Source organism: Myotis lucifugus, unplaced genomic scaffold, assembly GCF_000147115.1.
Source record: "Myotis lucifugus unplaced genomic scaffold, Myoluc2.0 scaffold_328, whole genome shotgun sequence".
Lineage (NCBI taxonomy): Eukaryota > Metazoa > Chordata > Mammalia > Chiroptera > Vespertilionidae > Myotis > Myotis lucifugus.
In genome coordinates this window covers 959,270-978,525 of record NW_005871376.1, presented here as the reverse complement: position 1 = coordinate 978,525, position 19,256 = coordinate 959,270, and the positions used below count along the sequence as shown (strand labels likewise).

The following is a 19,256-nucleotide window of genomic DNA, read 5'->3' as shown; positions in this document are numbered from 1 at the left end:
TTATCCTGGCAGATTTTGAATCAACTGTCTAAACAGGGAATGTGTATTATTATAAGGGTTGGAGAATGAACTACACCTAAAATGAGCTTTAATGATTCTGAACCCTTAAGAACTTTCTTTCAAAACAAATGTGTGGCATCCCACTGCATCCCAGAGTTCCCTGAATGTACTTCCAAGTACAAGGCTTATTACAAAGATAAGGAATAAAAATGTGCCATTGAAAGCTTACATAACCATATGGTGGTCAGTGGTCAGTAGTTGGTGTGTGTCACTGCTTTGAGTTGGCAGATAGCTTCCTATGGCCAGTGTGCCTCAGTTGGTTGGAGCATCATCCCTTACATGGAAAGATTACAGGTTCAATTCCCAGACAGGGCACATACCTAGTTTATGGGCTCAATCCCTGGTAGAGGCACATATGGGAAGACAACCGATTGATGTTTCTCACATCTATGTTCCTCTCTCCCCCACCCCTCTTTCCTTTCCCCTCTCTCTAAAACATCAATAAGCATGTCATCAGGTGCAGATTAAAAAGAGAGAGAGCAGCCAAGACAACCTTGAAGAAGGATAAAGCTGGAAGACACACTTTTCTATGTCTGTTATAGTTCAATTTTTTAAAAAGTGGATAAAATAGTAGATATGTCATACGGCTTTCAGTGGGGAAGGGGGTACCCTGGGGGTAGGGGTACTGTGTTGGGGGGTAGTGTCCCTATTTCCCGGAGCCTCTGAGAGAGCCTGGACTATCTTCACCTTTCTCTGTTCAAACTATTTGTGCTCTGGGCTTTCCCAATGCCTTTTCCTGCTTGGTTCACCTGCTGACTTATCTAGAGCTGTGAACCTAGTGTTGCGGTAGACCTTCTAGCCTGTTCCTAGCTCTGCACTCAGTCTCAAAGCCCATTCCTCCTCCTCACCCCAGGAGGTAATGAACACCAGGCATGTAGCAGGCACTGAGTAAATACTGGTGCCAGACTGCAATATGGTAGGATCCCATGGTCAAAGGTAATTGGGTCATTTAAACAAACAGGCAAAGAAAAAGAAAAACTAAATGATGGCACACTCCTGTAACCAAGGCTATTCAATGGATGTAGCCTCCCCCAGAACAGCATGTGAGAACCACCAGTGAGACTGGCCGGCTTTCAAAGAAGCTCAGCACTCACGCTATGAAGCTGCTCACTTCTGTAGCCCCACGTGAAAGCCATGTGGGTATGAATGTTGGAGGTAGGGGTGGAGAGGCATGAAAGAACATGAAACTTTATGCAACCTAAAGAAGGGACAAGGACAAGCACTTGGGTTTTTTCTTTTAATTATTTACCAGATAAAAAAGAAAAAATAGTGATTGTATCTCTTCCCTCCCTACATTTCAGTTGACCCAGGTCCAGTGGGAGAGACATTTGTTGAAAGGTGATTTGAGCTCCTGGCCTGGGGCAAACTCTTCCCCTCGCCCACACCACCTCAGGTGGGGGGCCAGGAGCGGCTCCAGGCAGGACTTGCATGGTGGCAGCAAAGTGGCAGTGTGGCTGTCCTCCTCTTCTCCCTGTTGCCACAGCATTCAGACTCCCTCCTGTCTGTCCCACTACGCCATCCTCCCCCATTCATCAAAGGAGTAGGAAGATGGGGCTCGAGGAGGCAGGGACAGGTGGAGAGCAGGACTGGGAGGCACGTAGCAGATCCAACAGAAGGCCCTGATCTTCTGCTTCTATTGCACAGCCTGGCTTAGGTCCCCTGCCCTGAGCAGTGGGCACAGAGCAAAATGCTACTGAAATTCACAGAACCTGTTGTTGTGTCGGGCTCAAGGAGGGGAGGTGTGTTGTTGTGTGGCTTGTTCTGATATATGTGTCTCAAATTATTCCATGATGGGGCAAGGCAGATTATGCCTCTTTAAAAAAGCATACGGGATTTGGACACTTGGGGCCCTGCAGTCACCTGGGCTTCTCCCTTTCAAGTTCAAAAGTCCAAGAATAACCCTTTCTCCAGCCAGATCTTCCTGCTTAGAAGAGGCAACAGCGACCACCACCACACAAGCTCCCTCCACATGTCATGCTTCTCAGCCACTCAGGGTGACCTCTTTTTCTGAACACCTGGAGAATTTGACAAATGACCCTAGAAAAGAACCTTTTACACTGTATGTTTCTGCATAAAGTGGCAGCTGTTTGATTCTCATTCTTCTCTTTACCAATGAAAGAAGAGTGGGACTGGATCAAGTTCCTTAACTGACCTTACAGACAGAATACATTCCTCTAAGAAACAGTGGGGGTGGGGGGAGAAGACTGATTTTGATTTAGCAAAGCTGCAAAACTTTCACCTCCATTGGTGGGTAAAGACAAACCTAACTGAGCCAACGGCAAGAACTGCAGGCTATGAGAGACGACAGGGCAAACACAGAACTGTATAAATTGTGGCACTATAAAGATGACAGGCAGGTCCACAGCCAGCTGGGAGCAGGCCTCTGGAGCACGCGTCCAGAAACGATCTGTCCTGTAGTACGTGGCAGCATCCAGATAAATCAGAGCGGCTCTCCTTCCTCCTCTGAGGGTTTCCATTTAAATAACTATGTACACACATACAAGCCGGTCTCTCTTTTATAGGAAGGTCCTTCACTTGAGGGTCAAACAATGGCTTAGAGAGTCGGTTCCAATTGCCTTTTTGGAGATTTCCTGCTTGGGACCAAACCTGCAGGGAGAAAAAATGATGAACGTGATACCAGGAAGACCTTTAAGATGGAAGCATCCCAGTGTGAAGGCACTGAGTCCTAATACACACAAGAAACCCGCAGCTCCCTCACCGGGCTCTGGGACCCTGGCAACTAAGTAACTGGGCTGGGACTCATCAACCCTGTGTGGCTCTGGTCAGCCAGAGGGCCCCAGGCCCACCAGCAGCCCTGGGATACAGCTCCATACCTCCATCTGATAAGGACAGTTTCTCAAGTTCAGCTTCAAGTTCAGCGTCCGAGATCCTAGGGATAGGCACACTGTTGGTATAAAACAACTCATGGGGGTTGTCGGGCAGATCCAAAGGTTCTTTGGTGGTATCCTGAAGAAGGATGTCCAATTCCTTCTCTAGTTCCTCATTGTCAAAATCTGGAAAGAAAAGACAATATGAGGACATATACTGTCCAGGGAGAAAATGCATTTAGGAGTCAAGGACTGAGACCAGCACAACTCAGCTCAGCTTTATCAAGGAAGTCCAAGCCTGCTCTGGCTGGGTGGCTCAGTTGATTGGAGCATCGTCCTATATACCAAAAGGCTGTGGGTTCGGTCCCTGGTTGGGGCGCATGCAAGAGGCAACTGATCGATATTTCTCTCTTACATCGATGTTTCTCTCTCTCTCTCTCTCTCTTCCTTCTTCTTTCTAAATATATCCTTGGGGTGGTGAGGCTTTAAAAAAAAGTCCAGGCCTCCCTGCAGGTAAAAGAAAAAAATCATGTGGCTGGCTGGTGTGGCTCAATGGGTTGAGTGTCATCCCATGCATCAAGAGGCCGTTTGTTAAATTCCTTGTCAGGCGGGGCACATGTCGATTGTCGGCTCGATCCCCAGTAGGGGCATGCAGGAGGCAGCCAATCAACGTTTCTCTCTCTCCCTCTCCCTTCCTCTCTCTCTCTCTAAAATCAATAAAACATATTTTTAAAAAAGAAGGTGTATTTTGCTAACTCCACAGAACTGACCCTGCTTCCTCCTGCCTGTGAAGGAGCATCTTCCAGTCAGAAGCCTAGTCAGTAAGGGGCGCTGGAGCACAGCGGGAGGAACTGACAACTCCTCCCGAGCAGCCTGTGAATAAGCCCCAGGGAGAGGGCAGGGAAGGAGAGCCCTGCCTGCACCAGGAAGGCAGATCCATGACCAAACCTACCCAAGTACAAGGGAATGAAGTCCTCGTAGGAAGGAAGAACGAACGAACCACAGTGTCCACTCACCTAAGCCATTGGTTACCCCACCAGCCAGAGTCTGAGAAACTTCATCCTGGGTGTCACACAGCTGTAAGGGAAAAGCACAGGCCTTGAACTGAGTGCTATCTCTTTGGGTCTCAGTGTTCAGGGTTGCAAAGTAATGCTATCTCATCTGAAAATCAAGGAAGGCTTCCTCAAGTTCACAAGAGAGAGAGGCCAGCCTGGGGAGAGGAAACGAGAGAGTCCCATCTGCCCTCAGGACTGCCTTCTGCAGAGTCCCTCCCAGCGCCTTCCCGCACCTCCTGAATCTGGTCCACGAGGCTCTCCGCCTTCTCCACTGTGACATCCTTCATGGAGAGTTTTAGGGCTCCTACCCCAGCCTGATAAGCGTTGAAAACCTAAGGAGAAAGCAGTTATTAGTGCAAATGAAGAACATTGGACAAATTCATACAATGTTGTTTCTCTCCAAAGGATAGCTTTGGGGTCTGAAGGTTGTGGGTTATTGTTAAGCTGATTAACATTGTTTCATCTCCAAGAACAGCTTGGGTGTTTTTTTGCTACCCAGGCTTGATTCACCCCACGTCCCCTGGGGCCAAAGCTTCCCAACAAAAGAGGCTCAGGCAGCCATATCCTTAAAGAACCCAGGCCTCCTCCAAACAGCAGAGCTGCAGGGGAGGGGATGAGAGGGTGCCGGACGGACCAGACAAGTGCTGGGGCAGCGGGGCAGTGGCTACCATCTGATCCGTCTGGGAGGCATAGATCCGGTCCAGGATGCCTTGAACAGTGTCCAGCTTGGCATGCAGGGCCTCAATGCGCTTCTCCGTCCGTTGTTTGGCTTTGAGAGACCTCAGTGCCTAGGGGAGCATGGAGACTTGGTCAGACTGGGCAGAATGAAGGGCCAGAGGAAGACAGCTGTTCCCAGATGCTAAGATCATCCCAGGCCTCCTTCCCTCCCATTTGTAAAATAAGCTGTGGTGCCTGGGCCACCCTCTCTGACTGCTGAGGCACCTGTCACTGCCAGCCCAGGGCGCAGGTACACAGCTGGGGGGGAAAGAGAAAACTTACCAGTTGCTTCTTTCCTGCTCGGCATGCTCGGCGGGCTTCTTCCTTACACCTATGAAGCAAAGGGACAGAGCGGGATGACAATGCATAGGATGGGGTGGAGGTACCTCCAGATCTGAAGATCCACACATTCCACCCAATAGCAAGAAAAATGATGCCCGACAGCTCACTGCCAAACTCTTGCAAGTTGAGAAATAAGCCCGAGAACCCAAAGGGGGAGAGAGCATGCCAACAAGGCCTCTGAGAGCCAGGAGTTCGGAATTAGATATCTAACACCAACGACGACTTTGGACACATCCCGTGGGTTTCTCCCAGGTAAGATGGAGTGAACAAGTACATCTTAATCCAGTGTCTATAAATCCTACTTTTTAGAGAAGTGTTCTGTGGCACAGATGCCTTGTACGGTCATGGTCATGCGAGGGGAAGAGCAGGAGTCCCTCAGACACCTCTCAAAGGCAGAGACTTGTCTCATTCACTATTGTATCCAAGTCCTCAAGACAAGGCCTAGCTCAAAAAATATTGGGTAAATGGATACTGGTGTGGGAGAGCATAAACATAATGTGATTGGTCATAATCTTTGGCGGAAGACTTAAAATTCATTTTTCCTCCTTTGTGATATTCTGTGTAGTGAGTAGTTTTGTAATTAACAACAACAAAAGATAACCCTTTTATTTTAAAGAGCCCACGGACACCAATTCTTTGCTGGCTGTGGGCAGCAGGGTGGGTTGGGGCACTCGGCTCAGGGTAGTTACCTCTCTGCTTCCTGGGATAAGGACTCCACTTTGCGCGAGAGCAGCTGTTCACTCTGCATCAGCTGGTACACCCCAACATCTACGTCGTTGACAGGAGAGACCTTGGCATGTGGCCCCCGGGCAAACTTTACAATCTAAGGGACAGGGACAAATTACTGCCGCCCCTCCCACAAATGCTGAGACATCCCCAGGCAGGAATGCTGGTGGCATGTCTGCACATCCTCAATGAGTCATCGGGGAGTCAGTGAGTGAACAGCTGAACTCCATACCTTTTCCCCATTCTGCTCGAGGACTGTGACTCTCTTCTCTTTCTGTAGCTGCAGCAACACCAAGTAGAAGGTCCTCTCGTCGGGACAGGGGCCCACACAGAGGGTGCTCAGCTCCGACAGGGCCACCACAGGGTGGGAGGAGAGAGGGGAGTTCTGATACAGACGATACACCTCCTCAGCCTTCTCCTGCAGGGAAAGCAAAACATGCTCACAGGCCTGACCACCACCCACAGAAGCCAGTGAGCCCTGACCCCCTGCTTCCAAACAACAATCACTTAGGGCAAAAGCAGAGGGTGCCATACTGTCTTCCCTAAAGTGGCAGCTTTGGAAAAGAAACAGGATTTGTGTTTTTTAAACGCTGGAGGAGTTCGGTGAATATGGATGAAATGAGGTACATGATATACTGGAAGCCAGCTGTGCTTGCACCTCATCTGGGACTTTATATTTAGGTGTCTCCCTGGCGCATGGTTCCCCAAGGGAAGAATGAGCGGTGCGGTGTGGTGGAATGGCCAGGAACGACAGCTGATGCCTGGTTTCAGCCCAGCCTGTGCAACCCCAAACCAGTCAGTCTCACTGGTGCTCAGCATCCCGCTCACAAACTGAAGGCCTCTAAATTCCCTTCCAATCTTGGTCTTTCCCTTTGTATGCCAACTGGCAATACTGCAAATGAGAACATTATTGTTCTCAAGAGAGAATATGAGACAAAGAGGTAGGACAGGGTTTTTGCGAGAAGTCTAAGAAATAAAGATTTCAAGAAATAATGCCCCTGTGTTCCTCCTACATGCAAATTACTCTCTCAGTTTTCTGCACACCAGAAATATTTACTGAGGTATTCACAGAACACTGTGAAAATATAGGGAGGGAATATCCAGGAATTTGGGAGGAGAGAGGAGAGTTCTGATACAGATGAGGTTGATATAGGAGGTCGTTTGGCAACAAATGGTTGTTGCAGGGTGAGTGAGTTTCTAGGTGAAGCAAATGGGCTGGGCATTTCAGGAAGAAGGGTGATCAAGAGCAATGGCACGAAGGCTGAGTCAACATGGTATTTATAGGTCAGATGGGAAGGGGAAAGAGTAGAAGCTCTTCCATCTTGTACAAGTGTAGTATCTCCTATGCTGTCCTTCATTTGGCAGATGGTGGGGAGTCAGTGAAGGGAAATGACATGGTTAGATTAACGGAGATCTAGCTGACAACTGGGAAAGGATGGGTTGTAGGAGTTAGGCTTAGAGGAAGGGGAAACATTTAAGCAAGAGGATATGAGGGACTGAACAGAGACAGAGAAAGGATGGATTCAAACAACATTTAGAATATAAAGCGGGCAGGCCATGGTAACTGGGTGTGAAGTCTAGCAAGACTCCTGGGTTTTGGCTTGAATGACTGGGTCAATATGATCCTATTAGTTAACAGCAAGAATACAGGAGTAGAAAACACATTTTAAATGAAAGATAAAACATTCTATGTTGGATATGTTAGTTTAGGATGCCTGAGGTACATCCAAGAAAACCTATATAGCAGATAAATGGATATACAAATCTGAAGCTCAAGGAGATACCCAAACAGGAGATAGAAGGTAATTAAAATCACAAGGAAATTCATAGAGTGAAGTAATAGACTGAAGGAAGACCAACATTTAAGAGATGAAGGAGCTCACAAATGAGATCCAGAAACACTGCTCAGGAAGAACCAAGGAGAACCCACGGTATAATGACAACAAAGTCAAGGAAATGGAAAATGTTAAGGACTGGTCAACAGTGTCAAAGGCAGCAGAAGAGTCTACTAAGATACAACCTAAAGTTTTCCTTGGATTGACTGCCCCAGCAGATAACAACCCTTAGTATAAAGTTACAGGATGGTATCAATACACAAATAGATAAATGGCACACAACATTTTAAATGAGTGATGTTAAAACAACGAGTTATCCATTTGGAAGAAAATAGTTTTTCCTCACCACATATACAAAAATAAATACCAAATTATTGAACTTTAAATGGAGAAAATGAAAGTGTAAAATAATCTGAAGAAAATATTTTTAAAATGTTAAAGTAGAAGATGCCTTCCTAAGCAAGACCAGAAATTCAGTAGCCATAAAGAAAAATTTGAGCCTGGCTGGCGTGGCTCGGTGGTTGAGTGTCGACCTATGAATGATGAGGTCATGGCTCCATTCCTGGTCAGAGCACATGCCTGGGTTGCGGGCTCGATCCCCAGTGTGGGGTGTGCAGGAGGCAGCCAATCAATGATTCTCTCTCATTACTGATGTTTCTATTTCTCTCTCCCTCTCCCTTCCTCTCTGAAATCAATAAAAATATATTTTTTAAAAAATGGAAACATCTGACTACAGAAATAGGAAAATTTCTATATGGTAAAGACATCATACATAAAAATAAAAAGCAAACAAGAGACTGAGAAACAGTATTTATAGCCCTAAACCTAAATACACATACACACATATACATCATACATAGACAATTCCTATGAATTAATATAAAAGATTAACAATCCAATATAAAAACTGGATATAAATAGGCAATTCACAGAAGGGGATATGTAAATGGCTAATAGATAGTTGAAAAGATGCTCAAACCCTTTGATTTGATGAAGTATCATTTTTGTTCATCAAATTGGCAAATTTTATAAGACTGATATTATCCAGTACTGACGGAGAATGTGGGGAGACTGGACACTTAATGTAGTCTTAAAGAAAGTGCAAATTAGTACAAATTTCTGAAAAGTAATTTGACAATTTGTTATAATGTAAAATGTACATATACAATTCCAGAAGTCAATTTCATAAAAATAAAAGAAGTACATAGATGTACAGACAAAGCTGTCAAATACATATTTTTTTGTAACAGAGAAATTGGAGTGACTTAACTGTCCATCCGTGTGGTAAGTACTGCATAAATTGTGGCATATTTATAGATTATCATGCAGCCATCCAAAAGAATGCAGTAAATCTATATTGTGGAGGGACCTGGAAAGATGCTCATGATACATTAGAGTGAAAAGAGCAAAAAGCAGGTTGCAGACCAACAGATAAAATAAGATTCCACTTCTGGGAAAAAATGGAGTATATGTGCATACATATGTATGTATGTGCATATTCATTTATTTATTCAACAAATATTCATTGACTCTGCTCCCAAGGTCCCAGCAACTGCTCTCTTCTGGTAGAGGACAATAAACAAACAAGTAGATAAAAATTTTCAGGAAGTACTGAATGCTAACAAGAAAATAGAATGTAAAGTAATATAATAGTGTGAGACAGGGTCAATAACAAATATCTGTTAGCTCGCGCACACACACACACACACAAACACACACGCCTGTGCGTCTGTGCACACACCTGGGAAGGGAACATACCCAAAGAGACAGAAATGGGATGAACAGAAAGGAAATTTTCATTTCTTTGTATACTTTTTTAAAATAGCAAAATCAATGGGCAAATTTTTTGTTTTGTACTTTTTTCAAATAAAAAATGACTGATTGCTTTCTATAACTAGACTTGAGAAAATCAATTTACCTCAGAAGTAGGTTTTCTTTCTTTCAGAAAATATCCAGATAAGACCCCTTAGTTTCAAGGAGATAAATAAGTCTCCATTCCAGGAGAAAACAGTGAAGTCACCAAATATTAGAAAGCAGAATGAGATTAAATAGTACATGTTCTGTTTAGTGACATACACTGGGTACAGATATAACAGGACCATGCCCCTACAGAGCTAGAAGATTTATTTTTCTACCTAAAAAGGATTAAACTACATTGCTGCCAAATATTAGGTGGTTCTTGGAAGACCTATGTAATTCCATTTCCACCTCCATCTCTGCCTTTGCTCTCAAAAGACTGAGTCCAAACTTTGTTTTTGGACTCGTGTGGGGATAAATGGATCTGTCTCCCTTTGCTCCAGGTTGGAGACATTGAGGTAAGACTGCACAGAGGAATGGGGCTTGGCACAGAACCCCCCAAACCACCCTATAGCTTCTCTGGGGCCTTGGCTAAGCAGTGGGTCGGGGGATATCCATGAGGGAGGAGGCGGGGTGCCGTGGGGCAGAGAGGTGTCCCCCTGAAGGAAATAAGTACTGCTCAGTCAAAACTCCTGGGGCACTAGGAGAGGTGGTAGATTTTGGAGGCTTCCTTCTCAGTCTGAGGCAGAGAGGTTGGAGGTCCGTTGAGAGGAGGAGAAACGAGCTTCTCTTGGGGCAGGGGAAGGGACTCTGAGCTGCATCCAGCTGTGTGGAAGCCTCCAGGGCTATGCAAGGACCCTGATGTTGGGTTTGGTCTGCAGTTTCAAATATAGCTACTGTCTGCAGTATGCTTCTGCAAAGTACACAGTTCAGGCACCTGTATTCTCTCTCTCTTCCTCCCCCTCCCTACCTCTCTCTGCCTCTCAAAGGTTACTCTAATCTTGTCCACAGCAGTTTTGGTGGAGAAGTAGGGCTGAAGCAGGTGGGCACTAGGTCAAAGAGAGTGTGGGAGGCGAGGAAGTGGTGATGACAAAGCTTGGACAAGAAGGAGACAGAGCAGGAACTAGGCAGCGGCCCAGGTCCCACACAGGAGTCGAGTGGGTTTAGAGGCTGAAGGTGGTGAGCACCAAAGAGAGGGAGATGGAATATACAGATCGAGGGCTAATTGATGGGCCGGGGGCAAGCAGTGTAGGGGCAGACTCAAGAGCCCAGTGGAAGAGAGGAAGGGCACTTCACCTCTGGGCTCTGCCCAGGAGGAAGGGCTTAGAGGAGGTTACAGTGGAGGCAGTAAACAGAACACTGACGGCGCTGACGCAGGAGAGTCTACCTTCTCCATCAAGTGTCTGCAGACAGCGGAGAGGGCAGAGAATGGAGGGAGCGTGTGAGGGGCTGGGCCAGGACAAGAAAACCAGGCTGCAGAGTGGCTCTAGGGTCCTCCTAACGCCCAGGACTGTGAAAGGGACCCAATTTTGGTGATAGGGTGACTTTCTCTGGCAGGGATGGAGACTGTGGGGTTGAGCTAAGATGGTGGATTTGCTGGTGCCACTGTTGTGGACCGGGAGAGCGGCAAAGGAGCTGAGGGTACAAGGAGGGAAGCAGGCATAGCTGCATGCTCTAGGCTGGGTAGGGAAACAGGCCAGGAGGCTGACTGACCAGGAGAGCAGGACGGGATCAGGGCCTGGTGGCCTGTAAGGCCTGTAGTAAGCTGGAATGGGGAAGGTTATAGCCAGAGAAGAGAAAATCTGAACCTAGTTTGCTGATTTGTGGGAAGCAAAGCTGACAGTCACAAGGTCCTCAGGAAATGCTTGTCAGTAAACTACAGAAGGCAAAGCATTTTCTAAACTGTTAGCTTATCACGAATCTGTGCAAATACAGAAAATAATCTACTGTATGTTACTGACAATTCCTAGACAGAGAATCACCTTTGAGATGTAGCAGTCCAACTAACAACTAAACAATGCTACAGGCCAAGACCGGTTTGGCTCAGTGGATAGAGCGTCGGCCTGCGGACTGAAAGGTCCCGGGTTCAATTCTGGTCAAGGGCATGTACCTGGGTTGCGGGCACATCCCCCGTGGGAGATGTGCAGGAGGCAGCTGGTCGATGTTTCTCTCTCATCGATGTTTCTAACTATCTATCTCTCTCCCTTCCTCTCTGTAAAAAATCAATAAAATATATTAAAAACAAAACAAAACAAAACAATGCTACAGAATAAAGTACGGAATAAGGGAGGTTAGGTGAACTCAGTTACTGCCCATCACCATGTAAAAAACTATGTTCTTCTTCTAGTGATGCCTGAAGGGGTGTGGAGGAGCCGGCAGCACACCAGAGGACACCCAGCCCTCCCTCCCGAGCACCCACCTTAAGCAGCTCCACAGCCACGAGCACCTCCTCGGCAGGAACCTTATTATCCCCGAGCACGTTGGAGAGAGTCCACTTGAGGGGCTTCAGCAGGAAGACTCCGACCCCCCAGGAGATCCAGCTGCTGTCTACACTAGCCATGAAGTCTGACTCCCGCTGCAGCTCCCCGCGACTGCAAAGAAAGAAAAGGGCATACAGTAGGCGTAACGCAATGTCCCATTCCAGTCCCCACATACCCCTGACCCCAAATGAGGAATCTGTCATGACCATCAACACCATTTAGTAGGCAGTTACCCTGTGCCAGCTACGACGAGCAGCTACTATGTTTATGCTCCGGCTCTCAGCCTCACAGCTCATTTTAGCTAATGAGAAGACGGAGGGGCTGAGAAGGTGGAGAGGCCAAATCTAGACTATAATTTGGCTCCAAAACAGAAGCTCTCCACTAAGACTGCAGAGGCACAGGGGCTGCAGGGCCTATGATGAAACTTACAAATGGAGCTCAAAAACGATAAAAATGAAAACAACAGTAATGGATCACTATGAAATGCAAGTCATAAGAATACAAAGAATTCAGAGAAAGGGTTTTCTGCTGTTCTCATGGTACTGGTAGTAGTAGCTACATTTACGGATGCTTACCATGGGCTAGTCACCATGCTAAGGGCTATGCTAGTCACCATGCTAAGGGCTATGCAAGGAATATCTCTTTAAATCCTCACAATAAACCTAGGCACAATAATCATCACCATTTTATAATTGGTCAAATGGTCAAACTAAGCACACAATGTGTCCGAGGTCAGAGAATTTTTCCATTGTCGCAGAATTTAGCAAGTGGCAGAACTAGGATTTGAGCCCAGGCCACTGGCCCTCAAGCAAAGCTGTTAAACTACTGTGCTATGCTGCTTCCGCGGAGCATATCTTCCTCCGAAATTCTTCAGGTTCCAGATGCCGTCAAACACTAGGAAGTGCCAGCAGAGTGCCAGCAGTCAGGAAAGGAGAAACTGAGGAATTAAAGGACTCTGCATCGGCAGTGGTAGGGGATGGTCCAGCTGCAATAAGGAAGCCCAGACCGGTCCTGTCCCTCAGTGACCTCTTCAGCTACCGTCTCCCCTGCACCCCACTTCGGGCATGTACTTAAACTCTGTCCACAGCACACTTGCTCAGAAAAGAGAAGTTTCAGAATAGCTTGTTCCATCCACGTCAGCCAATGGGAAGGCGCTGGGGAGAAGGGAGACTTTGGAATCAGGAAGAACAGCAAGCTAAAAGCATCGCAAAGTTGATGGACTTCTTCTTCATTCACTGAGGGAGGCAGGCACGGGGCTGGCGAGGCTGCTCTCAGGATGATACATACAATGTGATGTGCAAATGGTTGAGAATCAGAAGACGAGGGTCCGGTCCTGGCATTATCTCTAAGTAGCTGAGTAACCCCCAGTACATCGTTCGGTCTGTTTGAGGCTGTTTTTTCTGACTGCTGAGGGTAGTTCCATCATCTTGTCCACGGGACTGCTGAGGAGGTCAGAGGAAAGGTCTATGCGAAGTATCTGCACACTGAAGCGCTATTCATCTGTTAGGTACCCATGTTATGGCCTCGGGTACCCAAAACGCTGCACCTGTGGCACAGGCGGCACCTGCAGGACCTCCTCAGAGCGCCGGGACATTCAGCAAGGCCCTCACCATCCGGCAGGTACTTTGCTCCAAAGAGACTGCGCCAAGGACAAGCCAAGATAGGCCAGGAGCACGGCTTGTGCTTGGGGCTGTTGGCAAGATCCCTACAACCTGGCCTCTTCCCCAGCACGGCCCCCTTCTTACCTCTGACCTTCCTTCCTTCAGTAAACCTCCCGGACCTGTTCCGGGGTGATGACATGTGGGAGGCCCTAGGAAATAACCCCAGAACCGGGTTCCGGTCCAGACAGATCCCCGCCACCTCCGCCAGGCGGGCTTCTCCGCTTACCGCCGGGATCGCCTCTAATCGGACCATCCCCAGACCCGTCTCCATCTCCCCGCGGACACCCCTACCCCGGGCGCCTGGTCGTCCTCTTTCTTCGCCTATGAACCAACACGGAGGCTGCTCTGAGGCAGACCCCGGCTGGGCGCGGTGCGTGCGCCATCGGGGAACCCGCGGACCCCTGCCCTCGGGAGCCGCCCCCAGCCCAGGCCCCGGCCCCGGCCCGGGCCCGCCCTCACCGCAGCAGGTCCTGCAGCACCGTGGCCAGCCCCAGCGGGACGCTACCCTTGCGCTGGAAGGCCTCCTGCAAGTCCCGCAGTCGCAGGCGCACCACCCCCTGGCGGCGGCTGTGGCTCAGCACCAACGGCGCCCAGAAGCCCATCTTGCTGTCCCAGTCGGTGCTGTTCACCTCGCGACTCCTTTTGAAGGCGGAGAACAGGAAGGACATGCGCTCCTCGTCCTCCTCCCACTCGGGGGGCAGCAGGCCCGCCGGGTCTCCCCCGGCCGGGACTTCGGCCTCCCGCTCCGGGGACCACATCGGAACCCCAGCCCCGCCAAGACTCTGAACACCAGCCTGGCCCGGGTCCCCTTTCGCCCTCGTTCCCTCCCGGCTTCCGTTCTTTGACCACCGCCTCCTCTGTCATTACGTCACCATCTCCCCGCGTGAAATAAGTCTCACACGTCCTCACGGCGCATGCGTGGCCCCGCCCCCTCTGCGCCTAGAAGCGGAATGATGACTCTATTTGCGTGGCCCGACCCCCCGCCGTCTTTGTGAGGAAAGAAAAGCTTTGCGCCTGCGTAGCGTGCAGGTGCGTAGAGCGCACCCTCGAGCCGTGGTTTGTGGGAGCATTTTATGGAGGAAAATGATAATGCCTCCACCTTGTGGTTTCGGATAGTGGAACCGCAGTTCCGCTAAGGGGCGCCAGAGGCTCTCGGATGGCCCGGGGGGATCGCCATGTACCGCGGCTCGACCTACCTACGTTCAGATGTTTAAACCCAACCTACTGCACTTCCTTTCCCGGAGGTCGGCGGTCGGCGGGCCGCCCCCGCCGTGACAGTGCACACGCTGACTGAGAGGTATGTTAGCGTCGGCTACTCTTACTGCGGGCAGTGTAAGAAACGTCCAAACATACAGAGAAATTTTCCGAGTTTATTTGAGCCAGATTGACAATTGCCTGGAAGCAAAATCTTAACGGAATGAGAAAGTGCTTCAGAGAATGGCAGTTTTGCAGTTTGTTTTATCAAAGGAGGAGGCACAAGGAGGGTTACATGGTGGTAGGTCAGGGAGGCGGGAGAAAGCAAAGCAGGGAAATCTCAGAGTGGATAAAACAGCGGTTCTCAACCTGTGGGTCGAGACCCCTTTGGCGATCGAACGACCCTTTCACAGGGGTCGCCTAAGACCATCCTGCATATCAGATATTTACATTACGATTCATAACAGTAGCAACATTACAGTTATGAAGTAGCAACGAAAATAATTTTATGGTTGGGTCACAACATGAGGAACTGTATTTAAAGGGCCAGAAGGTTGAGAACCACTGGGTTAAAATGAAGATACAAATACTTCTATTACATTGGCGGATACAGGATGGTTAACAATTGATATTTAAAGCACATACAGATGGTATTTGGGCAACAAGATATTGATGAGGGGTTCGGTGGTCTCATGCTTTGGTGGGAGATTGCGCCCTGAGAGTCTGGGAAAAGGGGGTTACTCTGACTTCCCAAAGGTGTGTTAAGGCACATACAAAAAGACAAGAGGCCCAGTTAGGATAAAGACTGACCTCTTCAAGGGAGACACCAGCCTAGGTGTAAGTACTCACCATGACTCGTTTTTAGTTAAGTTTTAAGTTCAGACTGTCCCATATGGTTACTTTCAGCCTCTGAGTTTGTAAGGCTGCCATGCAGGCCTCCCTGAGTTTGCCAGGTTAATATTGTCCACACTCCCTACTGCATGTGTTTCCTTCTCAGTATCAATATTCTGATTTAGGAGCTCAGTTCTAATCTTCCTTAAAACCTTCTCAGACAGTCCTGATGCACTGTTGGTCTTTTTCCTGGGCTGTACAGTTTAGCACTTACTATTCTGTGTCCTGTTCCCTCTTCCCCGAGGGAAGGTGCAATGACATATAGTATCTTGCTATGACATATAGTGGTGCTGAAGAAATATGTCATAAACTGAAAAGTGCATAACTTCAACCTCGCCCTTCTAATATCTTAGAACTGTGTTAGAATGAGAGCTCATATATATAAGATTCTCACAAACAACATATGAGCAATGAACATGTGTCCAGTGTGTGAAGAATAAATTGATTTTCTTTTTCGTTGAACTATTTAAAAGGTGAAAGGGATTTGTTTTATGGAACCATGTAACAGCCACCAGAGTTGAATATGAATCTGGCCTCTGCCGCTCACTGGCTGTGTGACCCTGGAGATAAAATAAATCAATAAACCAGAAGGTAGAGGAATATGTTAAATGAAACCTGAGATTGCAATCAGCAAGACCATAGAGAAATATCAATGAATATAAATTTCATACTCTGTACTCAGCACTCAGCACTTAGATATCATTCAGTTGTTTTAATGAATAAATAAATGACCTTGCCCAGCCAGTGTGGTTCAGTGGTTGAGCATTGACCCATGAACCAGGAAGTCATGGTTCAATTCCTGGTCAGGGCGCAAGCCCGAGTTTCGGGGTCAATCCCCAGTAGGGGGCATATAGGAGGGAGCCAATCGATGATTCTCTCTCATCATTGATGTTTCTGTCTCTCCCTCTCTCTGCAATCAATAAAAACATGTATATTTTTTTTTTAAAAATGACCTAGATCCACATTCTGGTTTCATCTCTCTTAATAAATAAGCTGCATGACCTCAGACAGGCCAATTTCCTCTCAGAGGCCTCCGCGGTGAATGAAAGGTTTCTGCACTATGATCTTGAGTTTTTTTCTAAATGACAGCTGTTTCTTTTATAGTTGGTAGTCTCGATGTTGTTGTGGGAGACACAACAGGTCTGTACCTTACGCCGCCATCTTGGTTCTCCTTGAGTTTTTTTTCTAGCACCCACTCTCTAATTCCAAATTAAGATCTACTGTAGATGTGTAGACTGCAGGAGCTCTGGAGAGTTCAAAGAACAAAATGTCACCTAAACATCACCATATCGTGGCAGTGATATTTATTTGCTGATGCCCCAATGTGTTTGTGGTCAGACACCTATGCAGCCTCACTCCAGCCATCATGCATGAACTTGTCTGAGGCTTCAAACACTGCAGCACTTCCGTAAAGCTGCACGATGCTCCATGTCCTCTCTCCTGCTTGCTGGGGATGCCTCATTATCTTTACAGAAATATGCATGCCCTGTCACATTATCCAGTTATTTCTAGTTCTTATCTCTAGGAGTTACAGCCTCAGGACTTGGCTAAAGGAGGAATGAGACAAAAAATACATTGTACATAATCTATGAGATATAGAGGAGAAGAAGCTGGGCTTGTTAATATTCAGGCACCACTGTGTTCTGGAAGCCTTTCCTCCTCCTGCTCCAGGCTGGATTCAATGTCCTTCCTTTTCTTTCTACCACCTTGTATACCTCTCTGTCATTTTATGTGCCACATTATTTTCTGTTTCCATTTATGAGCCTGTCTCTCTGACTAGCTTAAGAGACTTGATGGCAGAAACAGTGTTCTTAATTTTGTGTATAGCACAGTGCCTGGTACATCCTAAGGATTCAGTTTGTTGAATGAATGAATGAATTTAATTAATCAAACTATGAGTGAAGAAGTAATTCCATCGCCGAAACTGGTTTGGCTCAGTGGATAGAGCGTTGGCCTGTGGACTCAAGGGTCCCGGGTTCGATTCCAGTCAAGGGCATGTACCTGGGTTGCGGGCACATCCCCAGTGGGAGATGTGCAGGAGGCAGCTGATCAATGTTTCTCTCTCATCGATGTTTCTAACTCTCTATCTCTCTCCCTTCCTCTGTAAAAAGTCAATAAAATATATTTTAAAAAAATAGAAGTAATTCCATCAAGGCCTATCCTTTTTCCTAAGAACACTTATCCTATCTAATAATAGAGAAACATGGTAATTAACTGTAACTTTGCTACCCTTCCCATTGGCTAATCAGCGAGATATGCAAATTAATCGCCAGCCAAGATGGCGGTTAACCGCCAACAAAGATAGCGGCTAATTTGCATACTGCAGGCAGGGTAGGACAGCGCAAGCCGCCATCCAGGCCCCCACGTGCGGCCTGGGGCAGGGGCTCAGGCAAAGCAATCGCTGATCGCCTCCCCGGAGCCCTCGCCCGCCAACCGGAGACACGGGGCCCACTCCCGTGTGCGATCTGGGGGCAGGCAGGGGCTGGGGTAAAGGCAAGCGCTGCTGATCACCTTGCTGGAGCCCTCCCCACCCACAGGAGAAACGGGGCCCACTCCCGTGTGCGATCTGGGGGTGGGTGGGGGCTGGGATGAAGGCAAGCGGTGCCGATCACCTCGCCCGAGCCCTTGCCGCCCACCGGAGACAGGTCCCAATGCGATCCGGGGGTGGGCGGGGGCTGGGGCGAAGGCAAGCGGTGTCCATCCCCTCGCCTGAGCCCGAGCCTGCCCACCAGAGACAAGGGGCCCACTTCTGGGCGCCCCTTCCTGCTCGCAGCAGAGAGAGCCCGAGGAGTCTGCGAGCATCCTACCAGCCTTCCAAAGTGTAATAAAGTGCATTTCCGGTGAGGAGAAGCCCGGGCTGGGGGTACGCGGGTGCGGACAGGCGCAGGGGCCCTCCAAGGGCTGGTGGCTTCAGGCCCAGGCTGCGCGGCCAGGCCACTCAATGCGAGCCAGTGCACCTAAGGCCGGAGGTTCGGGCTCTCCCGGCCAGTGCGGAGCTGCAGGCTCGGCCCGCCCCCACATCCTCCTGGGAGTGGGGGGGTCACGCTCATACCACGCGGCTACTGGCCTCCAGCCTGGCTCCCGCCTGGGGTCAGGGTCGGCGCCAAGCACAGGGGAGGCCAGAGGAAGAACCCCAAACCCTTAGCCGGATGGACCTCGGGCCCTGGAGGGAAGGAGGCCGTAGGGGCCAGGAGAGCCTGAGAAGAGGGAAATCCCAGGAGGAGGCACCTGGAAAGTGCAGTGAATTGCAGGAGAGGGTGGAACAGCCACACACTGGCAAACCCTGCCTGCCCTGGGTCAGTGACGCAGGCCCCAAGTGCTCCTGGGCTTTGCCTTGCATCGCGGGGTCACCCTGCCCGTGGGCCGGGCAAGCAAGGGCCACCCCAACCTGTGAAGTTTCGCACAAAGGTTGGGAGGCCACGTTCGGGTGGGTTTGTCAGGCCCAGGGAAGGCGCCTTCGCTCTCTGCGCCAAGACGGTTGCCAAGGGGCCCTCCAGAGACATGTGGTGATTGAACCCAAGCCAGGCTGGAGTCCCGCTCGCACTGAGAGGCAAGTAACTGGGCACCGTGCCCCAAATGCATGGGGAGCACCAGCGGCCTCCTCTCTCCTGCCCTAGAAGGTGGGAGGCCTGGTGGGATTCACAGGTAAAACGTAGACACTGTTGGGTCC

The 19,256-nt window shown here is 48.8% G+C and overlaps 1 protein-coding gene across 2 annotated transcripts; it reads right to left on the bottom strand.

The window, feature by feature from the left end:
- Positions 1-1,283: 1,283 nt before the first annotated feature.
- On the bottom strand, positions 1,284-14,533 carry CHMP7 (charged multivesicular body protein 7). Of its 2 annotated transcripts, none has more exons than XM_006100742.3 (10): positions 13,961-14,533; positions 11,780-11,951; positions 5,961-6,146; positions 5,692-5,825; positions 4,943-4,991; positions 4,612-4,731; positions 4,177-4,275; positions 3,905-3,965; positions 2,895-3,074; positions 1,284-2,667 (listed from the first exon to the last, which is right to left on the bottom strand). In XM_006100742.3, the coding sequence occupies exons 1-10, from the start codon at positions 14,257-14,259 to the stop codon at positions 2,615-2,617; spliced, it is 1,353 nt and encodes a 450-aa protein (XP_006100804.1). In that variant the 5' UTR covers positions 14,260-14,533; the 3' UTR covers positions 1,284-2,614. The 2 variants fall into 2 exon arrangements, with proteins under 2 accessions (XP_006100804.1, XP_023620088.1); XM_023764320.1 differs by having other exon boundaries at positions 14,131-14,353.
- Positions 14,534-19,256: the final 4,723 nt, after the last annotated feature.

What these genes read in the sequence shown, in the direction of transcription:
- CHMP7 (XM_006100742.3), bottom strand. Translation starts at nt 14,259, where the DNA reads ATGTGGTCCCCGGAGCGGGAGGCCGAAGTCCCGGCCGGGGGAGACCCG. An exon ending in TGGCTGTGGAGCTGCTTAAG is followed by an intron (nt 6,147 to 11,779) that starts GTGGGTGCTCGG and finishes CTTTCCCTGCAG; the next exon opens with GAGAAGGCTGAGGAGGTGTA. An exon ending in CCTCCCAGACGGATCAGATG is followed by an intron (nt 4,276 to 4,611) that starts GTAGCCACTGCC and finishes CTTTCTCCTTAG; the next exon opens with GTTTTCAACGCTTATCAGGC.